The sequence below is a fragment of the Odocoileus virginianus genome, chromosome 21 (assembly GCF_023699985.2).
Source record: "Odocoileus virginianus isolate 20LAN1187 ecotype Illinois chromosome 21, Ovbor_1.2, whole genome shotgun sequence".
NCBI lineage: Eukaryota > Metazoa > Chordata > Mammalia > Artiodactyla > Cervidae > Odocoileus > Odocoileus virginianus.
The window spans coordinates 41,081,439-41,099,724 of NC_069694.1; the positions used below are offsets into that span (position 1 = coordinate 41,081,439).

The window sequence follows — 18,286 nt, forward strand, 5'->3', positions numbered from 1 at the left end:
AGTTTAAATCATGTTGCATTTTAAGTTCCTGTGGCAGATTCCTAATAGGCCATTCGAAAGACAGGACTGGAATCCAAGCGGGCAGAATGGGAAATGCAGCCATGAGAATCCTCTCAAGATGAGTATAACAGGCCCCAAAAGTATTTGTTAACCTGGAGTCCACTGACTCCTCTGCAGGTCCATGGCTAGAAATGTACTTTAAAACAATTGGGTTTCTTTGTGATCCTATTTTGTATTTTACATACTGAAAACCATGATCCTAAGAAGAGATCCAGGCTGCAAAAGAAGCTGTGGCACAGACAAAATTAGAAGGCCCTGGACTAGGGGGAAGTGAGAGTGGGGAGGGCAAGGCACCCAGGTCCTGGCTGAGGCTGGAACCCGCGAAGGTGCCACGGCAGCCGTGCACATGCCTGCTGATCCTGTGACAGCAGCCTGCGATGGCTGGTCTTCTAAGAGGGCTTGCTTTTCCTAGAATTCGTGTTGTGGCAGGAGCATCTAGAAAATGGTTCTGTGCATTCTTGTTTCTTTTCTGAGCTTGTGACATCTCCACGGGTGGGTCAGGTTCACAGTGCATTTTGTTGATGGTTTGAAAACACTGTCAGCAGAGGAGACTTTTTTCTCTCCACATGAAGTTTCATGTGAAATTCCAGTGTATAAAGCTGAGCAGCTCTGTGTAAAATGAGGTGGCAAGCCCTGCCCACTTGGCTTCCCCAGGAGTGGTCACTTCCCCGCTTTGGATTAACATCCTTCTATAAAAGTAGACACAAAACAGAAACAGGGCAAATTTTTTGGACTTTCTGAGGGGGAAAAAAATAGATTTATTCTCTTACAACATTTTCAAATTAATGTCAATTTTTCTAATACAGAGAGTTGGTTAAATAAAGGCAACTCAGATTACCTACCCATGTATGAGCCTAGAAATATTCAAAGCTGAACTTGGTTTCTAGGCTGCCTGAGTCCCAGTGGTATCTGTGTATGGATACAGCAGGGGTACATCAGACTATTACTCTCGTTGCTACTCTATTATAGTAGGAGCTGTCTTGGGTTGGGGTCTCCTGAAAGTTCAAAACTTCACCTCTATACAAGAAGCACTTACCTTCCAGGCTATCACTGACTAAAAACCCCATCTATACAAATAGTATAAAAAGAGCCACCTGGAAAAATAAGAATTAATAGTTGAGCTCCACAGAAAGAATGGCCAACACGTACCAGGATTGAGTTGTGAAATTATGTGCGTGGTCTGAGTCACTTCAGTTGTTTTTGACTCTTTAAGACCCCATGGTCTGTAGCCCGCCAGGCTCTTCCATCCATGGGATTCTTCAGGTGAGAATACTGGAGTGGGTTGCCAGGCCCTCCTGCAGGGGATCTTCCCAACCCAGGGATTGAATCCACATCTCTTGTGTCTCCTGCATTGGCAGGCAGGTTCTTTAACACTGCCAACACCTGGGAAGCCCTGTTGTAAGATTAGAACTTTTTTATTGAAGATAACAACTTACCTTAGTCTATAAAACCTTCTGGATTATAAAATACCAAGTTGAAATAATCACAAGGGGATATAATCACACCAGACCTGTGACTGGCCAGAAAAGTAGCAGGTCACTTAGCATCAGAGTAACTATATGGAAACAAATCCAAACTGTGCAACCCAAAGAATCACTGTCTTCATTTCTCAGAAGTCATTGAACATACCTTCCACTGCCCCCAGCTCCTGGAGTCACTCCCTATCTCATTGCCTTGTTTCATATTCTTCACTTATTTTTATCAATATGTAAAATTATCTTACCTATTAATTTATGTGTCTGTTGTCTTATTTGTACTTCTAGTAGGAAGAACGTTCTTGAGATCACAGATTTGGTCTTTCGTGTTTATTGCTACATCTCAAACAATGTATGTCACACAGAAGATGCTTACTAAAGATCTGAGACCTAAGTTACTGATTGACCCACTCAGTTGCTATCCTTATTCAAAACACTAGTAACTTGTTGGGTGCCACCAAGTAGGACATTAGACAAAGCAGTATGTAATACTCCACTTGTTGCAGACAGTCATCCAGTCCTAAACTCTACATCCTTTATGGCCACTGACACTGTGTCTCATTAAAGTGTCATGGAGGTGGTCGGGTCCAAGGAAACAATCAAAATAATCAAGAGAGGAATGGTTGGCAAGGGAAGAAGATAGTTGAGGCGCAGTTGTACAAAAGCAAGGAGAGACCATAATGACTTCTCAGTCTGAAAAGATGGGGACTAGGAAGAACTAGAATTGTAATCTTTCAATTATGAAAGGTGTGGTCGGGATGAATGCAGACATCTTTCTTTACTAGCAAACTAGAACCCGGAAAGCAAGAATGAGGTACTTTTAAGGCACATGCAGAGCAAAAGGTGGTAGAGGCTAAAAGGTGTATCGACATTTTGTGAACTAAGCTGTTATCTTAAGGCATCCTTTATTAAAGGAAGTGAAGATGCGTTAAGAGTGTTTCCCAAAAAGTGATGACATAATGGACTGCTCAATACACCTTGTATCTGATCTTCACTCTTTCCCTGACCTCATACAAGTCCTTTAACATCCTAGCTTCAGTTTCCTCTTCTGCACAGAAGAGCTTGTATTGAGCCCTTTTAGAATAGGTTGATGTTTCATAGTACATCCCATGGTCCACCATTGAAAATAGACCACAAGGATGAGTGAACCCAGCGTGAAAGTCCCCATGTTCACTTCCATGGAAATTCAGACCACAGGTTGTTTTATTTTAAAAAAGCTTGTTGTGGAGTTTACTGTATCTATTTCTTGTCATTGGCATCTTAATGACTGTAGGATAGTTATTATTTTTTAAATTGACTCTTAAAAGTTCCCATTTTACAATGAATGTAACTGGTGAATATCTCTGTTTTAAAAGTCAAAAGGAATATATAGCAAATACCAAATGATCTCTTTGCTAGAAAGCATGTCAGTGGATAATATTTATTTCTGAAGATGAATGTGTTGTCTGGTTTGCTCTTATATTTCATATTATTGATGAACTAATGTCTCATGTAAGATCAACAGTTTACAGGATGAGTAATAATTATGACTGTTAGTCATGATACAAATTTCTCCATGGAGAAATTTTGTAAATCTGTCCAAAGCCTTTTGTTGAGGAAATTGCTTTAAGTTTCTCCACTTTGAAGTCACCCTTTTCTAGTGGGAGCATGTTTTCGTCAAAGTTGACCCATGCTGGCTTTTGTTTTCCTGAATCTGAACAGGATTTGTTTTTAAAAGATGATTTTTTTAAGTGTACTTTGCTACCGTACTTTCCCCTGCTTCATCTTTCAACTGCCCTTAGATGTTCACGAGATAATCAGTAAACAACAGCATTCTTCCTAGCCCTGAGACGGCTGAAACAACCACAGAATTAGAAATTTTGAAGATCTTTCTGAACATAAACAATGACCAGAACTGACCTGAAGAACCAGAAACAGGACAGTTGTTAAGTACTGCGCTGCTGACTGAAGAAAAAAAGAATACCCTATTAAACAAAACCCAAACAGCTTCTTCACTCCTTTGTTTCAAAAGAGAGAAGGGAGAAAAAAAGTATGGTGGGAAAATCAGAGAAGGTAAAGAAAGGGAAACAGAAAGAAGAAACAAGAATGCAACTATAGACCACAAAGGCGCTGGCAGAACTCAGAGGGGCCATGGGGCTGGTGAGAAGCGAAAGAAAAATAGAGCGATCACATAAGGAATGAGGGGGAAAGGTCTAAATAGTATCTAGAGCTGGACTGTCAAAAATCTCAGCGGGCATCGCTGTATTTTAGTCAATTAGTGGTCTTAAACTTTTTAGCCTCACATATTTCATGAGTCACCAACGGCTGCAGATCCCTCTCTTGTTGTCTTTGCGGGATCCACCCATTTTTATTCTCATGGTGACCACGGAGAAACAGCTTCTGTCACTTTCTGTCTGTGCTGTCTCTGCTTCTCACCTATGCACCGGTGACAGACCTTCCTGAAACACCACCCTGTACAAGGCGTCCCCAGTTCAGAAACAGTGCATGGCTCTCCTGCCTGTCAATTAAACCCCTTAGGTTCACAGTCCAGGGGCTTGACAGTGTGGTCCCATTCAGCCCTGATTCTCACCAATTCATGATAGAAAACTTCCACTTCAGCTAAACTGATGCCCTGCTGTTCTCGTAAGCATGCAGCGTACATTGGTTCCTTTGTTTCTTTCTCTCTGCATCCCCTCCCCAGAGCATCTTCCCTTTGCCCCCTTCTAATGGAAGGTTGATTCTGGAAGCCTTCCCTGAATTTCCAGCTCATGGTACTCCCTCAAAGTCTTCCCATAAACTCCTGGAACCCTAGTTGGCACCATGAATTTAACATATATAGTATTATCATGTCCTCTCTGTCTTTCCCCTAAACCTTAAAATTATATTGGCGGGTTCTTGACAGCAAGGACATGATGTCATACTTCTCTTTATCCACAGCACTTAGCTCACTGTAGATGCATAATAAATGTTGGCTGCTTAGTGACAGTTGTTCTGTATGACCATGTGAAAATGCTCAGTAGTGTTCTTCTCATTCAGTTTTTTCAGTATCTTCACCTTTGATGGGCAGTCTAGTGTCTCACTAACTTGAGTGACATGGGGGACTTAATCCATTCCAGAGAGAATTGGGTGTGTACTGTTCTGTGGTCTCTCTGAGGCTAGTTCTTGGTCTTCGTATTCATTGGAATAAATACAATGCTTCTTGAAATTTGGCATCTCTTCCTCCTTGGGTGTTTTCTGTTTCCCTTTAGGATGTTTAAAAATACCATCAGAATCAATATTCTTTCTGTGGCTAGTAGTGGAACTGAATCAATCTCTTCTCCTTTGGTTTCCCTTCCTTTAAATGCAGATAAAGAGGAAGTGCAGAGGAAACGACAGAAGCTGATGCCCAATTTCTCGGACAGTTTTGGCGGTGGTAGCGGCGCTGGAGCTGGAGGCGGGGGCATGTTTGGCAGCGGTGGTGGAGGTGGGGGCGCTGGGAGTGCCGGCCCAGGTATGAGCCAGGGCTGTTCTTTCACGTCAGAGAGGGTGGATTTCCTTCTCCTAGATTCCCTTGTCTGTGCATTGAGTACTTGTGACATTACTGAATGTGATTGTTGTTACTGTTTAGGGTCTAAGTCGTGTCCGACTCTTCTATGATCCTATAGACTGTAGCCCTCCAGGCTCCTCTGTCCATGGGGTTCTCCAGGCAAGAACACTGGAGTGGGTTGCCATTTCCTTCTCCAGGGCATCTTCCCCACCCAGGGACTGAACCCATGTCTCCTGCATTGGCAGGCAGATTTCTTTACTGCTGAACCACCAGGGAAATCCATTGAACATGATATATTAATATTCATTAAAATTTCCCAGGACTTCCCTGGCAGTCCAGTGTTGAGACTCCATGCTCCCCCTCAGGAGGCATGGGTTTGACCCCCGGTCGGAGTAAACCGTGCAGTGCAGCATGGCAAAAAAGGGAAAATTTCCCAGTAAACTTTTTTTCAAAGAAACACATGTTCAATTTATAATATGTAGATCGGTTCAGTTCAGTTCAGTCGCTTAGTCATGTCTGGCTCTTTGCGAATATGTAGATAGATAATACCAAAACCTGTAAGAAAAAAAAGTCTTGAAGTCAGTTATCCAAAGAATACCTCTTAACATTTTGGTATATACCACCTCGTATTTTTTTGGTGGGGGCAGAGGAGGCAGATACAGTTATCTTGGTATTCTTTGGAAATGTTGAAAAGGTTTCATTTTATATTTATGCTATACTATAGAAAAGTTGAAAATATATAAAATCCTGCCATCATAGATTAGCTACTTAATTTTTTGTGTATATACATTATAATATATATTTATACATTTCTCCAAGCACAGCTGTGTTCCTCATTGTTTATATTATTTTAATCCATTTAGTCATATGACTTACTCATTATTCTCACATGATTGTGTATAGAGTTATGTATACTGTTTTTTCCTAACAGTTTAACATAAGCATTCTCCATGGTTATATAAATTTTACATCAGCATAATTTTTAAGCATCATTTTAATGATTCATAATATTTCATCAAGTGAACAAACCATAGTATAAATTACTTGAACATTGTTTCCTATTTTTTTTATATAAAATGCACTAAACTCCGCTATCCACATTGCTTTTCTTTTATTCCAGTTTATTTCTGTAAATTCAATTCTTTGAAGTGAAATTACGATGTCACAGAGTATGATTGATACCCACTGCTACCCCAAAGAGTTTTACCAGCTTATGCCTCCACCAAAACATGCATGAGAGTGACCAGTGGGGGCGTGTTTCTGTTGAGGGGTCAGGATATGTATTTGGTTTGGCTCGGTTTTTTCTCTCCAGAGGTTAGTCCACTGTGTGTGTGAGCCAGTCCGAGTCTGGGTGGCAGCCCCTCGCCGTTCGGCTCTCCCCAGCATGCAGGAGTGGGAGACAGATGTGAGCTCCCGCACACTGCCCAGAGCCTGGCTTCTGCCCAAGTGGCCAGACTGTCAGCCTGGCCAGGATGGAATGTTCATGATCCCACGACCCCCCCATGACGTGATGCGTCTTACTAACTCACAACAGAAGCAATGTGTCAGGCACACCGGAGCCTGTGCTTACCTGACGGAGGGACACTGAGGTTTGCTGAGGCCTTTTTAAAAAAATTGTCATGAGGTTTCATTTGTTACATCTGCCATTTCAGGGTATGGCTTCCCCCACTATGGATTCCCCACGTATGGTGGAATTACCTTCCATCCTGGAACCACTAAATCTAACGCTGGGATGAAGCATGGTAAGTAGCACTTTTTTTTTTTCCAGTCATTACTTACACAACATTATCTTGAAAAAAATTGATAAATGCAAATAAATTAAGACAATAACTTCTTTCCCCAAAACTAGTATTTCCTGTGGACAGTAGAAATTCTATTCCTGATACTCTGTTTATATTTATACTTTGTACGTGGCGTGAACAGGGGAAAGAAAAAAAACATTAGAAAGGAGCATAGAGAGATTTGATTGTTCAAACATTAAGTCACCAAACTTACCTATTCTTTTTTTTTATCAAATACTACACTTTTGAGACATTTAGAATTTTATAGACATGGTCTTTCCTCATCAAATGTACCCTCTAATTAGCAGTTGTTCATGTGTTTATGCTTCATACTACATGTCCATTCCAGTGTTATTGCTGTTCATTTGCCCAGTCGTGTCAGACTCTTTGCAACCCCATGAACTGCAGCACACCAGGCTTCCCTGTCCCTCATCATCTCCCAAAATTTGCCCAAGTTCATGTCCATTGCATTGGTGATACCTTCCAGCCATCTCATCCTCTGACACCCTCTTCTGCCCTCAACCTTTCCTAGCATCAGGGCCTTTTCCAATGAGTCGGCTGTTTGCATCAAATGACCAAAATACTGAAGTTTCAGCTTCAGCATCAGTCCTTCCAACAGGTATTCAGGGCTGATTTTCCTTAAGATTGACTGGTTGATCTCCTTGCAGTCCAAGGGAATCTCAGGAGTCTTTTCCAGCATCACAGATCAAAGGCATCAATTCTTCAATGTACCATTCCAGTGTACCTATTGAAAAAAGAATACAAAAAGGTCTTCTCATGTGTTCAACACCTGTTTCATGTCAGATACTTTTACATGTTTTAATCATCTTGATTCCACTGTAAGGAAAATATTAGTTTCTCCGTTTTTATAGAGAGAGCACATCAAGGTTCACAGATGACTGTTCACTCACTGAAGGTACATATTTGTTAGTGGCAGAACCAGAATTTGAACCAGGTCTGCCTGTAAAACCTCAGTGCTCTCATAGTAGCTGTCAGATAGTATAGTAGGACCTCAATGAGGATGATCAGCAACTGCACAGGATAGCTCCCACAGTGAAGAATGTGAATTCAGACCACATCTTCACAATCTGCTTGAGCACTGGGTGGGGGGAAATAGCTGCTCTGCTTTCAAGAATTTTTTAAATGCCACTTCCTTGTAATTCCTAGAAGAGCTTTACTTCATTTTCCTCCTTTCCAAATAAACAGGATAAGATGTACATTTTTAGAAATGTAAAAATATGTTTTTTAAGCTCTTAAAGTTCTCATCACAAGAATTTGTAACTATATATGCTGATAGATGTTAAACTAGATGTGTTGTAATGATCATTTTGCAACATATATAAATAGTCATTATCCTGTATACCTAAAATTATTACAATGTTATATGTCAATTACACCTCAATTTAAAAAAAAGTTTTTTGGAAGTGACTTTAAAGTAGCTTCAAAATGGTTTACTTATGACCATTTTTTGAACAATTTTTACCCATTATGATTTATTCTCTGCAATACCGTGTTAAAGAGCTCAATGATTTGCACTCAGAAGTTATACAGCCAAGAGGCAACCAACTATAATACAAAGAATGGCTCTGAAGTCTTTGCACTGAAGGCTATACAAAGTTTCTTTCTTCAGGAAAATAAGAATGAAAATAAACAAAAGGAGCAAATAGCTCCCTAGGTCCCACAATTTCAATAGAAAATAACGTCAACAGTTAGTGAAATTGTAGGTGTTAACATATCCTGGCAAACAGATCCTTTTAAAAGGAATTTTAAATTAACTGTTTTTTTCCCTTTGCAGTAAGCCTGCCTCTACCTTTAGCTGACCTTTGCTGAAACAGTGAATTATAACTGAATAGATTTTACTGAGAAAAGGCTGATTTTTTTTCTGGCTTTTATCTTAGGAACCATAGACACCCCATCTAAAAATGACCCTGAAAGTTGTGGCAAGAGTGATGACAGAGAGGTTGTAAATCTCTCCGAGCAAGTAACAGAAACCACAGAACAAGATGGAGAGTCCTGCAAGGGGGGCACTGAGGCTAACCTGACGTGCTCGGTAGGAGTAAGAGAAGAGAACTGCAGCTTCCAGGGTGAGCCGTGCAGGACGGGGGACTGCGTGGTGCTGGCTGGGGAGGGCCGGGTCAGGTCTGGGTGGAGAACCTGTTTCCAGAAGACAGGTTTATCTTGTTGACCTAAGGACTAAAGATGACACATCCACATCTGGTTCCGTGTGCTCTTCAGAGCCCCGTATGCCTTTTGAAAAGTCTGTGCTGGGTTGTTTTATTCACACTGGGGTTTCCATTTGCCCAGTGTTATCTCTGAGTATAAAGTACAGACATCTACATATGCTTCTCCAGTCATGTCATGCAGTTTTAGGGTATCAGGAGAGATAATCTAAATCATTTCCACCACAGACAATAGAGAGCAGTTTGCATAATTTTGACAGCCTCCCTTCTCTGATTGTAGCTTGACTGTCACACTGAGGTGGAACTTTGCCTGAAAATAAGAACTTTCCCCTTTATGTCACTGCCTTCCTTGGAGAATTAGGAGGGACAGTGCATATTTGGAACCCATTAGGGTATGTGTCACGAGTCTAGGTCATCCCAGATTATGCTTGGAAGACTTTTTCTGTAAGAGATAGTTAATAAGTAGAATTGGGGGCTACATAGGGTTTCTGTTGCATGTTTTTTTTCTTTTTTAAATAAATGTACACACCATGCTTAGCTAGGAGGTCAAAAAAACAGGCCACACACAGGATTTGGCTGGCAAGCCACAAGTTTCCTCCCACTGACCTTCCGGAAGCAAAGTTTACAAGAACACCAATGGCTGTAAAGCAACTATACCCCAATAAAAATTAGTAAAACAAAGTCACAGATGATGAAATTAAAGACCTAACACAGAAACACCAGTGGCTCATAGAGTCTGTCTGTCTGTGGCAGAGACTGATTTTTGACACTTCCTGCTGAACCAGAGAGTCGTGTAAGATTCCAGTGAAGGATTATTTCCCCAAGAGATTGATTATTTACAATTGTGGCAAAATCCAGTGAGCATTATTTGGAGATTGATTATTCCCCTTAAAGTAACAGACTTCTGAATTTCTTTCCCCCAAAAAAATTGTAGACAGGTTTTTTGAGATCAACCTCTATATTTGTCAGTGAGCCAGCATCCACCTGTGCTTTCCGCAGTGAACATGATCCAAAAGCACTGACAGGTGTGTGCACGCATGCTCACTCAGTCTCATCCGACTCTTTGCGACCCCATGGACTGTAGCCTGCCAGTCTCCTCTGCCCATGGGATTCTCCAGGAAAAAGTACTGGAGTGTATAGCCATTTCCACTTCCAGGGAATCTTCCCAGCCAAGGGATCGAACTTGTGTCTCCTGGGGTCGGCAGGTGGATTCTGCCACTCACACTACTCTGGGGAAGCCCCTGAAAGGAGCATTTTCCACTAAATCGATGTGTCTCAGGGTCAGATGCTGATGGTGTTGGCCTCAAGCATGCCATTCCCATAGAGCAAGTACAGGAAACTCAACTGTGACTGTGATCATTGCCTTGCAGATAACCTCTTTCTGGAGAAGGCCATGCAGCTGGCCAAGCAGCACGCCAACGCCCTCTTTGACTACGCAGTGACAGGAGACGTGAAGATGCTGCTGGCGGTCCAGCGCCATCTCACTGCCGTGCAGGATGAGAACGGGGACAGGTAAGTCAGGACTTTTGTAAACAAGGCGTTTTAAAGGGGCAAAGAGAGAAAAGAATTGTGTGCATGCTGGCTAGAGATGAGACGAATTGATTAAAGTCACTGGATCCTGCAACTGAAGCATTCCCTCAAGAAAAAGAATGCATCAGTAAGGCTAAGTGGTGTGATCTGCTTCTCTATCCTGTGGTTCCCACCTGTTGAGTTCTAAAATAGCTGGTTACTCATATAAGAGTACAACACTCTGGGTTAGAAAACCGAGATGGGGAATGGTACTCTTTGAAAAGCCCTGCTTCATTTATTGGAATAAGATTTAGAATAATATCTAGTAAACATTTTGTTTATTGGAATAATAATATTTGTTTATTGGAATAACATAATAAAGTTTGGTCTTGCCAAATGTCTAAAGTGCTTATTATCCCAACTGCATACCTGTGATAACAGTAATCTCCAGGAAAAGCCCAATAGAGATAGCTCAAGGGCAACAATGACAAAATGATTAACAGGCCATCATCATTCTCTCCCAGTTAACAGTTCCTTCTCTACTGCCTGTGTTAATGGTCACCAGTCTGTGACTGGACCAGACTCTTCTGACTGCTCTCGCCCATGTGGTGTGGGAATCTACCATTCCACCACCATGCTTCCCACTTCTGGGGTTACAGAGCTCATATGTGCCGGGACACCTGGCATCTTTCTAAAACAGTTCTCCTCTTCCTTTCACTGAGACTTCTAAAATAATCTCAAAAGCCTATAAAAATAGCAAGCGACAGCAGCGCTCAAGTCCAAGTCAAGTGGTTTGTTCAAAACCTTCCCCAAAATAGCATCAACAGTGAGAAATCCTTCTCTCTGGAAGAGCTCATGGGTGCTGTCTCTTAAACACTGAACCAAATGCTTTAGGAAAGTGCCAGCCTCGGGGTTTCAAAGAGAGACCTTTGTTCTCATTCCTTGCAGTGTAACCAAGGATGTGGTGTAACCACTGGCCTTGTTATACAGTAGGGGAGGAACCAGCACAGTCTGTAATGTCATCAGCAGCAGAACGTGTTTTACAGGATTAAACAATCCAGTTAGCATCCAGTAGCATAGAACCACAAGAGAAAGCAGTTAAGCAGGACAGGACAGCAGTATTTCAGATGACGTTCTTAGGGACCGCGGGTGTCTGAAGGGAGGATTGTGGAAAGGGATACAGGCACACACATCCAAGTGGGGGTATGGAGGCGAAGGTATGAACATATGTGAGGACCTGGAATATATATGGAGAGGCTGCGGAGGAAGCCTTCCCTGCCCAGGCACTTCTAAGCAAGTGAATCCTCAGAGTCCCCTCCCAGGTCCCCAAATATTCTCATGCCGCAGCTGGAAGCCAGAGAGGTGAGACTGGGGGAAACCGAGGAAGAGTCCTCATAAGAATGCAGACAGGAATAGCTTTGAGCCTTCATAGCTCAGGTCCCTTGTTTTCACTGAGCTTATTATATTCGGCTATTAATCCGAATCCTGTGGCCATTAGTCATCACAGAAAATACAATGAGAAAAAATAATAAAAACTTCTGGTACTGGGGAAATTCCCATGAGGGTGTGAAAATTTATGGGGGAGGGGGAATGTACTTCTGCTATGAAATGCTGAGCTACACATGGAAATTTTTAGGCAGATTTTGAAGTACGACCTTTTTCTTGGTATATGTACATCATGTCTGCATCAGACTTCAGGACCTTTTCATCAGTCTTCTTTCAGTCCTAGGTTTCAAGACAGTACGGAAACCCTGAGATAATTCATTTAAGTCTCTCTCAAATAATGATGCCACAGTCTAGTTTTCCAGGCTCTCCTATGTCAGTGTTAATCCCATGTAATACACACCTGCTATTGCCAAGAAAGTGGCCTGAATAAAATGACACCTGCTATGTTTAGAGAAAATGCAGCCTATGCTCAAATCCCGTAGGTACTGCCACCATGGGATCCTCTGGGTGTGCTCTGCGTCGTGATCTGTCCATACCTCGGAGGGGTCATCCTCCTGGATGTTCACCACCACTCCACAGAGCAGCGCTCATGTGCCCCTGCAGCAGGAGGCCTTAAGGAATTAAGGGATGTCTTTGGAGCAAGACAGTCATGGATTTAATATATGATCTGGGTTGAGTTCTACCTATATGTCTCAGTTTCATCACCAAAAATAAGGATAATATTACCTACCTTGTAAGACTATGATTAATATGATAATCTCTGTCAGATGCTTAGTGTAGTCTGGTATTAGAAGCTCTAAACGAATAGTAGCCATTTTTCATTGTTCTTTTTGTGTCATTTCCAATTAATTTTAATAGTCAATTTTTTTTAACAATTAAAAAAATTTTGTTCCTAGGAGTGATGCTTGGCACCTGCCAATATTTTCAGCCTCATTATTGTAAGCCCTGTTTGTTAGGTCATCCTTATTTTAGTGCCTAAATTGTGTGCCAGGGCTGTAAGGCTGACCCAGCCTTACAAGAGGCTTAGAAGACAGAGAGAGAGGATGTACAGAAAACTGTAGTTGCTCAACCAAGCAGGAAACTTGAGTGGGGGACAGCTTGCTCTGCCTTGGAAACTGAGAAAGTCTTCTCCAAGGATGTAAGTTTTAGACTGGTGCATGAAAGATGAAGCGCTGGTGAGGCAGACAAGAAGAGCAAAACCATTCCAGGCAGAGGAAAGAATTCAGGGGAGAAATACAACCACATTTTTCCTCCAGAAGTTTGCTTCAAGTCTTCTTCCTGTAGTTAAGAGCCTAACTCCACTCTCCCCTCTTGGGATCTAGAAAGATCTTAAAAAGCCACCACCTTGTATTTTGGAAGAGGTGGCAGGGCTAGGTGAGATAACTACATTTTTCTGAACAAATCCTAGTTCAGGAATTTAACTCATATCATCTGTCTGCGTCCAGGTAAGTCAGGGAAACGTTAGAGGAGAAAACGCCCTGAAACCATAGCACAGAGGCAGGGCTAGGATTTGAACTTGGAGACATCTCTGCCTCAAAGTCCAGGCTCCTTTACACGTCAGGGAGTCTGAACTGAGCCCCCAGAGACCAGGCAGGCTCTGTAAGTGAGCAGGTGATAGAGCACATTCACCTTGGATTCAGGATGTTTCGTAGATTCCAGACATTTGCGCGCCAAAGGAAACTAGAGAGCCAAATTCAGTTCACAAATCTAATCCTATCGTGGGAACCTGTTTTCCTTTTTTTTCCCCCATTAACACTTCAGCTGATTATTGCCACTATATTTTTATTCCAGTGTCTTACACTTGGCAATCATCCACCTTCATAATCAGCTTGTGAGAGATCTGCTGGAAGTCACATCTGGCTTGATTTCTGATGAAATTATCAACATGAGAAATGATCTCTACCAGGTAAGCAGAAATATCAAGGAGATGACTGAAGAAAAATCCATGATGTGTACATGTGCTTGTGTGTGTATTAATAATAGCATATAATATTAACAGTAGCAAAAATAAAATAACATGTCTCTGTAGGTAATATCACATAGGAATGTTCTTTTATGAATGAGGATCCTTTGATCTATGGATATAATAGCAGTCACCCCACAATGAAATTTAGCATCCTGCCGAGAGACTGCAAACTTGAAGCTTCAGAAACTTGCCAAAGCACTTAGTCTACTGCAGGATAAATACATCACACCTGTCGAGAAAAACAGAATTGAAAAAACTTTTCAGTTTGAAAAGCCAGTGATTTACAAGAATTTTGAAGTGTGCTGAACATGTTGACAGCATCTAGATTAAATGGTTATCAAATGAAGGGTGCTGAGTCAAGAATACAGAAAGCTAAAAAGGTTGCTTGAAAAGGAAAAAGTGTCTTTCAAAAAAACAGAAAATTCAAAATACAATAATAATGTTCAAGGTGAAGAAAACAGGGAACACTAAAGAGATTTGCCCAAATCAGATTCACCCAGAAATTAGGTATACTTAAAAGCAGGTTGAGGAACTCTGTTACAGAGGTCGTCAAGTATCTCAGAGAGCAGGCTGACTGGAGACTCAGTGAGGCTGCCTGGTGGGTACACGCAGGTTTCAGGTGAGGAAAGGAGATTGAGGGTGTCAGAATCAAAGCTGGGATGCCCGTGCAGGGAGCCGGCAGACCCTGACCAGCCTCCCAGGCAAAGGGACCATGCTGGGAGGAGGTGAGTAGGGTCTGCTCCCTCCCTCTTCCCCTGGCATTCTCCCTTCCTGCTGCCTTTCCCGGCCCCACCAGCCTTCTCTACAGCCTCCTGATCCCGTGCCCTTCTCCGCTTTTCTGTTTTTGCTTTCCCTTGACTCAAAATGACTTCTCAGGCCTCCCTGGCCTCCATGGTATGCCCAGATGCCTGACTCAAGCCTATCCCTCCCTCTAAAAATACAGGCAACCACCATGTACAGTTATTTACACAGTGAAGGTGCTTGTCCCAGTTCTCAATTTTTAAAGCAGTGATGTGAGTCATTTCCTAAAAGCAATTGCTCTGAAATGTTTACATGTAGCTCCCAGTAGATTTTTATCTGTGAATAGATAGATCAAGTTGATCTGTGTCTCCTGATAAGGGAAAATAAGTTTCCCACTGGATATTAAGGCATTAGGCCTCGTCTTTGGCCGTCATACTTAAGATCAAACGGAAAATGAAGTTGGGGAATTCTTCACTGACTCATAACTAGGATGAGGTCTAATTTTAGGTATATATATTTAAAGGATGGCTTCTTCACATTTTCATACCAGTTTGGGTGTTGCTGGTGTTTGGAAAGTCACTTGGCCCATAAAGCCTGAGTCTCTCAGGCTCTAGGACCAACTGTTCCTTTCACCATTACAAGTGTACAAAGAAAACTGGAAATGGGACCTTGCACTTATCAGTCCCTCTTCCAAAGAGTGCTTAAGTTCAGTGCCTGTATGTCAGATTCAGGGAATTGTGTTTCTGTTTATAAATAGGACCTGCAAAGGACACTGCACAACAGGCTTAGTAGTTGTGATTTATTATGTGCCAAACTCCTCACTGTATCGTTCGGGTACAACTGTTGAGACTCTCCACTGTGCTGGGGACAAAACTCTGAAACCACCACCTTTGACGCTTCCATGCCTTCTGGTATGGGGACTCTTGGGGGCATGCAGGTCCACTTCTCGCACCCCCTTACCATCGTTTTCATTGATGGGCAAGGATTCAGGACCCCCTGGCTGGCCTTTAAGGTGTCACACACACACCCAATGGCGACTTTTATTTGGGAACTAGAAACCCACTAATATTTAAACTTCCATTTTTCTATTGTAAAGGTTCTCTGTTAGCTATTCTTGATGGGAAATTATACAGTTCCCTAAGTAATTTGGATTATTTGGCAATTGTCTGAAACATGCTCCCAAAATACCTTTCACTAATCTTAGTACATTTCTGTGGCCATCTGTCGTGATGAAATCTCTCTTCCACCCACCCTCTAGAGAAAGCCACACTCAAAATAATATAAGTACACAGGGTTAAGATTTTTCTGAAAATATTTCTGAAATCTATTCCTTTTAAACTATTTTCTCTTCTCCAATTCCTCTCCCTCCAACATAAACCACCACTCTAGTTTATTTGATATCAATTTTATTTGCATATGTTCCTATAAAACATGAGTGGGGGGTTTGTGCCTTTATTTTTTGTTTTAATTATCATAGCTATGTTCGTAGTTTTAAAATGGTAAGTAAGGATATGTATTAGAGAATAAAAGTTACCCTCCCTAGCAGCATACAAGTTCTCAGCCCCACTCCCAAATATAACAATTATAAGTATTTCCCTAGGTATTTGCTACCTTAACATATATACTTTAAAGTAGGCAGATATTTTAATATACTTTTTCAAAATTTATTCTTAATTGGATAATTGCTTTAGAATGTTGTGTTGGTTTCACAGCAACATATACAACAGCATGAGCATATGTAAGTCTGCATATGTCCCCTGCCTCTTGAACCTCCCTCCCACCCTTCTACCTCGTCAGAGTACCGGGTGGAGCTCCCTGTCAGGAGCTTTCCAATAGCCATCTGTTTTACATATGGTAATATATATGTTTCATTGCTACTCTATTCGTCCCACCTTCTCCTCCCCCTGCTGTGTCCACAAGTCTGTTCTCTGTTTGGGTCTCTATTCCTGCCCTGCAAATAGGTTCATGGTTGCCATTGTTCTGGATTGCATGTGTATGCACAAATATACAATATTTGTTTTTCTCTGACTTCACTCTGTAGAGCAGGCTCTAGGTTCATCCATCTCACTAGACCTGACTCAGATGTGTTCCTTTTTATGGCTGAGTATCAGTCCATTGTATATATGTACCACAACTTCTTTATCCATTCATCTGTTGCTGGACATCTAGGCTGTTTCCATGTCCTCGCTGTCGTAAATAGTGCTGCAGTGAACATGGGAGTACATGTGTCTCCATAGTGACTGTATCAGTTACATCCCCCCAGCAGTGCAGGAGGGTTCCCTTTTCTCCACACCCTCCCCAGCACTTATTGTTTGTAGATTTTTTGATGATGGCCATTCTGACCAGTGTGAGGCAGTACCTCATTGTAGTTTTGATTTGCATTTGTCTAATAATGAGTGATGTGGAGCATCTTTTCATGTGTTTGTTGGCCATCTATCTTGTCTTCTTTGGAGAAATGTCTGTTTAGGTCTTTTGCCCATTTTTTGATTGGGCTGTTTTTCTGGTGTTGAGCTGTGTGAGCTGCTTGTGTATTTTTAACACTAATCCTTTGTCAGTTGTTTCATTTGCAATTAGTTTCTCCCATTCTGAGGGTTGTCTTTTCATCTTATTTATAGTTTTCTTTGCTGTGCAAAAGCTTTTAAGTTTAATTAGGTCCCACTTGTTTATTTTTATTTCCAGTATTCTGGGAGGTGGGTCAAAGAGGATCTTGCTATGATTTATGTCAAACAGTGTTTGGACTATGTTTTCCTCTAAGAGTTTTATAGTTTCTGGCCTTACATCTGAGTTTATTTTTGTGTATGGTGTTAGAAAAGTTTATTCTTACATGCAATCCATGGTATATTATATATACTGCTTCTGCTTTGCATAAAACTTTCTTAAATTTTTAATATAATTATCAATTCATAGGTGGTTGCAAAAAATGTACTAGGAGGTTGCATGTACCCTTTACCCAGTTTCCCCAATGATAACATCTTGTATAACTCTAGTCCAGTATCAAAGCCAGGAAATTGATATAATCCACAGATCTTATTTGGGTTTTGCCAGTTTTACATGCACTCGTGTGTGTGTTCATGCAGTTCTTCGTGCATGTATTTTTAAATTGCATAGGTGGCTTTGTCCTATGCGTCATGATCTCTCTGCCTTCATTGTTTGTGGAATTTATCCATGCACCTGTGTATATAACTAGTTCATTGTTTCTACCCCTGAAGAGGATCCTATTGTGTACATCTTCACTCTATTATGTACCTATTTCCCAACAGTTGACACTTAGCCAGCTTCTCACTTCCTACCTCCACAGACAGTACTTCAGTGAAGTCTCACTCACGTGTCCTTGTGGATTTGTGTGCCTCAGATATACAGGCAGGAATTGGGTTGCTGGGGTATTTGTTTACTTGGCTCTGCGAAATGTCTGCCTAAGTCCACATGCCAGCAAGCACGGTATTAAAAGTTCCTAGATTCCTACATTGTATAATTACTTAAGATATAATCCTGGGGTTTAGGATCTAAAGCCTAAAATATCATAGAAAACCTTCCGTGGGACCATAGAGAGAGAAAAAAAAAACTTAGTAAATTTTTTAACTAATGGTAAGAGATTTTATATGATATAAAAATTATATTAAAAC

At 41.5% G+C, this 18,286-nt stretch overlaps 1 protein-coding gene across 4 annotated transcripts in view; it reads left to right on the plus strand.

Moving 5' to 3' along the window:
• The window catches only part of NFKB1 (nuclear factor kappa B subunit 1), a 119,706-nt gene that overhangs the window by 90,430 nt on the left and 10,990 nt on the right, over positions 1-18,286 (plus strand). For all 4 annotated transcript variants that reach the window (XM_020901945.2, XM_070452194.1, XM_020901946.2 and 1 more), the window contains 5 exons: positions 4,861-5,004; positions 6,693-6,782; positions 8,720-8,905; positions 10,372-10,513; positions 13,748-13,862. In XM_020901945.2, the coding sequence (XP_020757604.2) occupies positions 4,861-5,004; positions 6,693-6,782; positions 8,720-8,905; positions 10,372-10,513; positions 13,748-13,862 (677 nt within the window). The remainder of the gene's footprint in view (positions 1-4,860; positions 5,005-6,692; positions 6,783-8,719; positions 8,906-10,371; positions 10,514-13,747; positions 13,863-18,286) is intronic.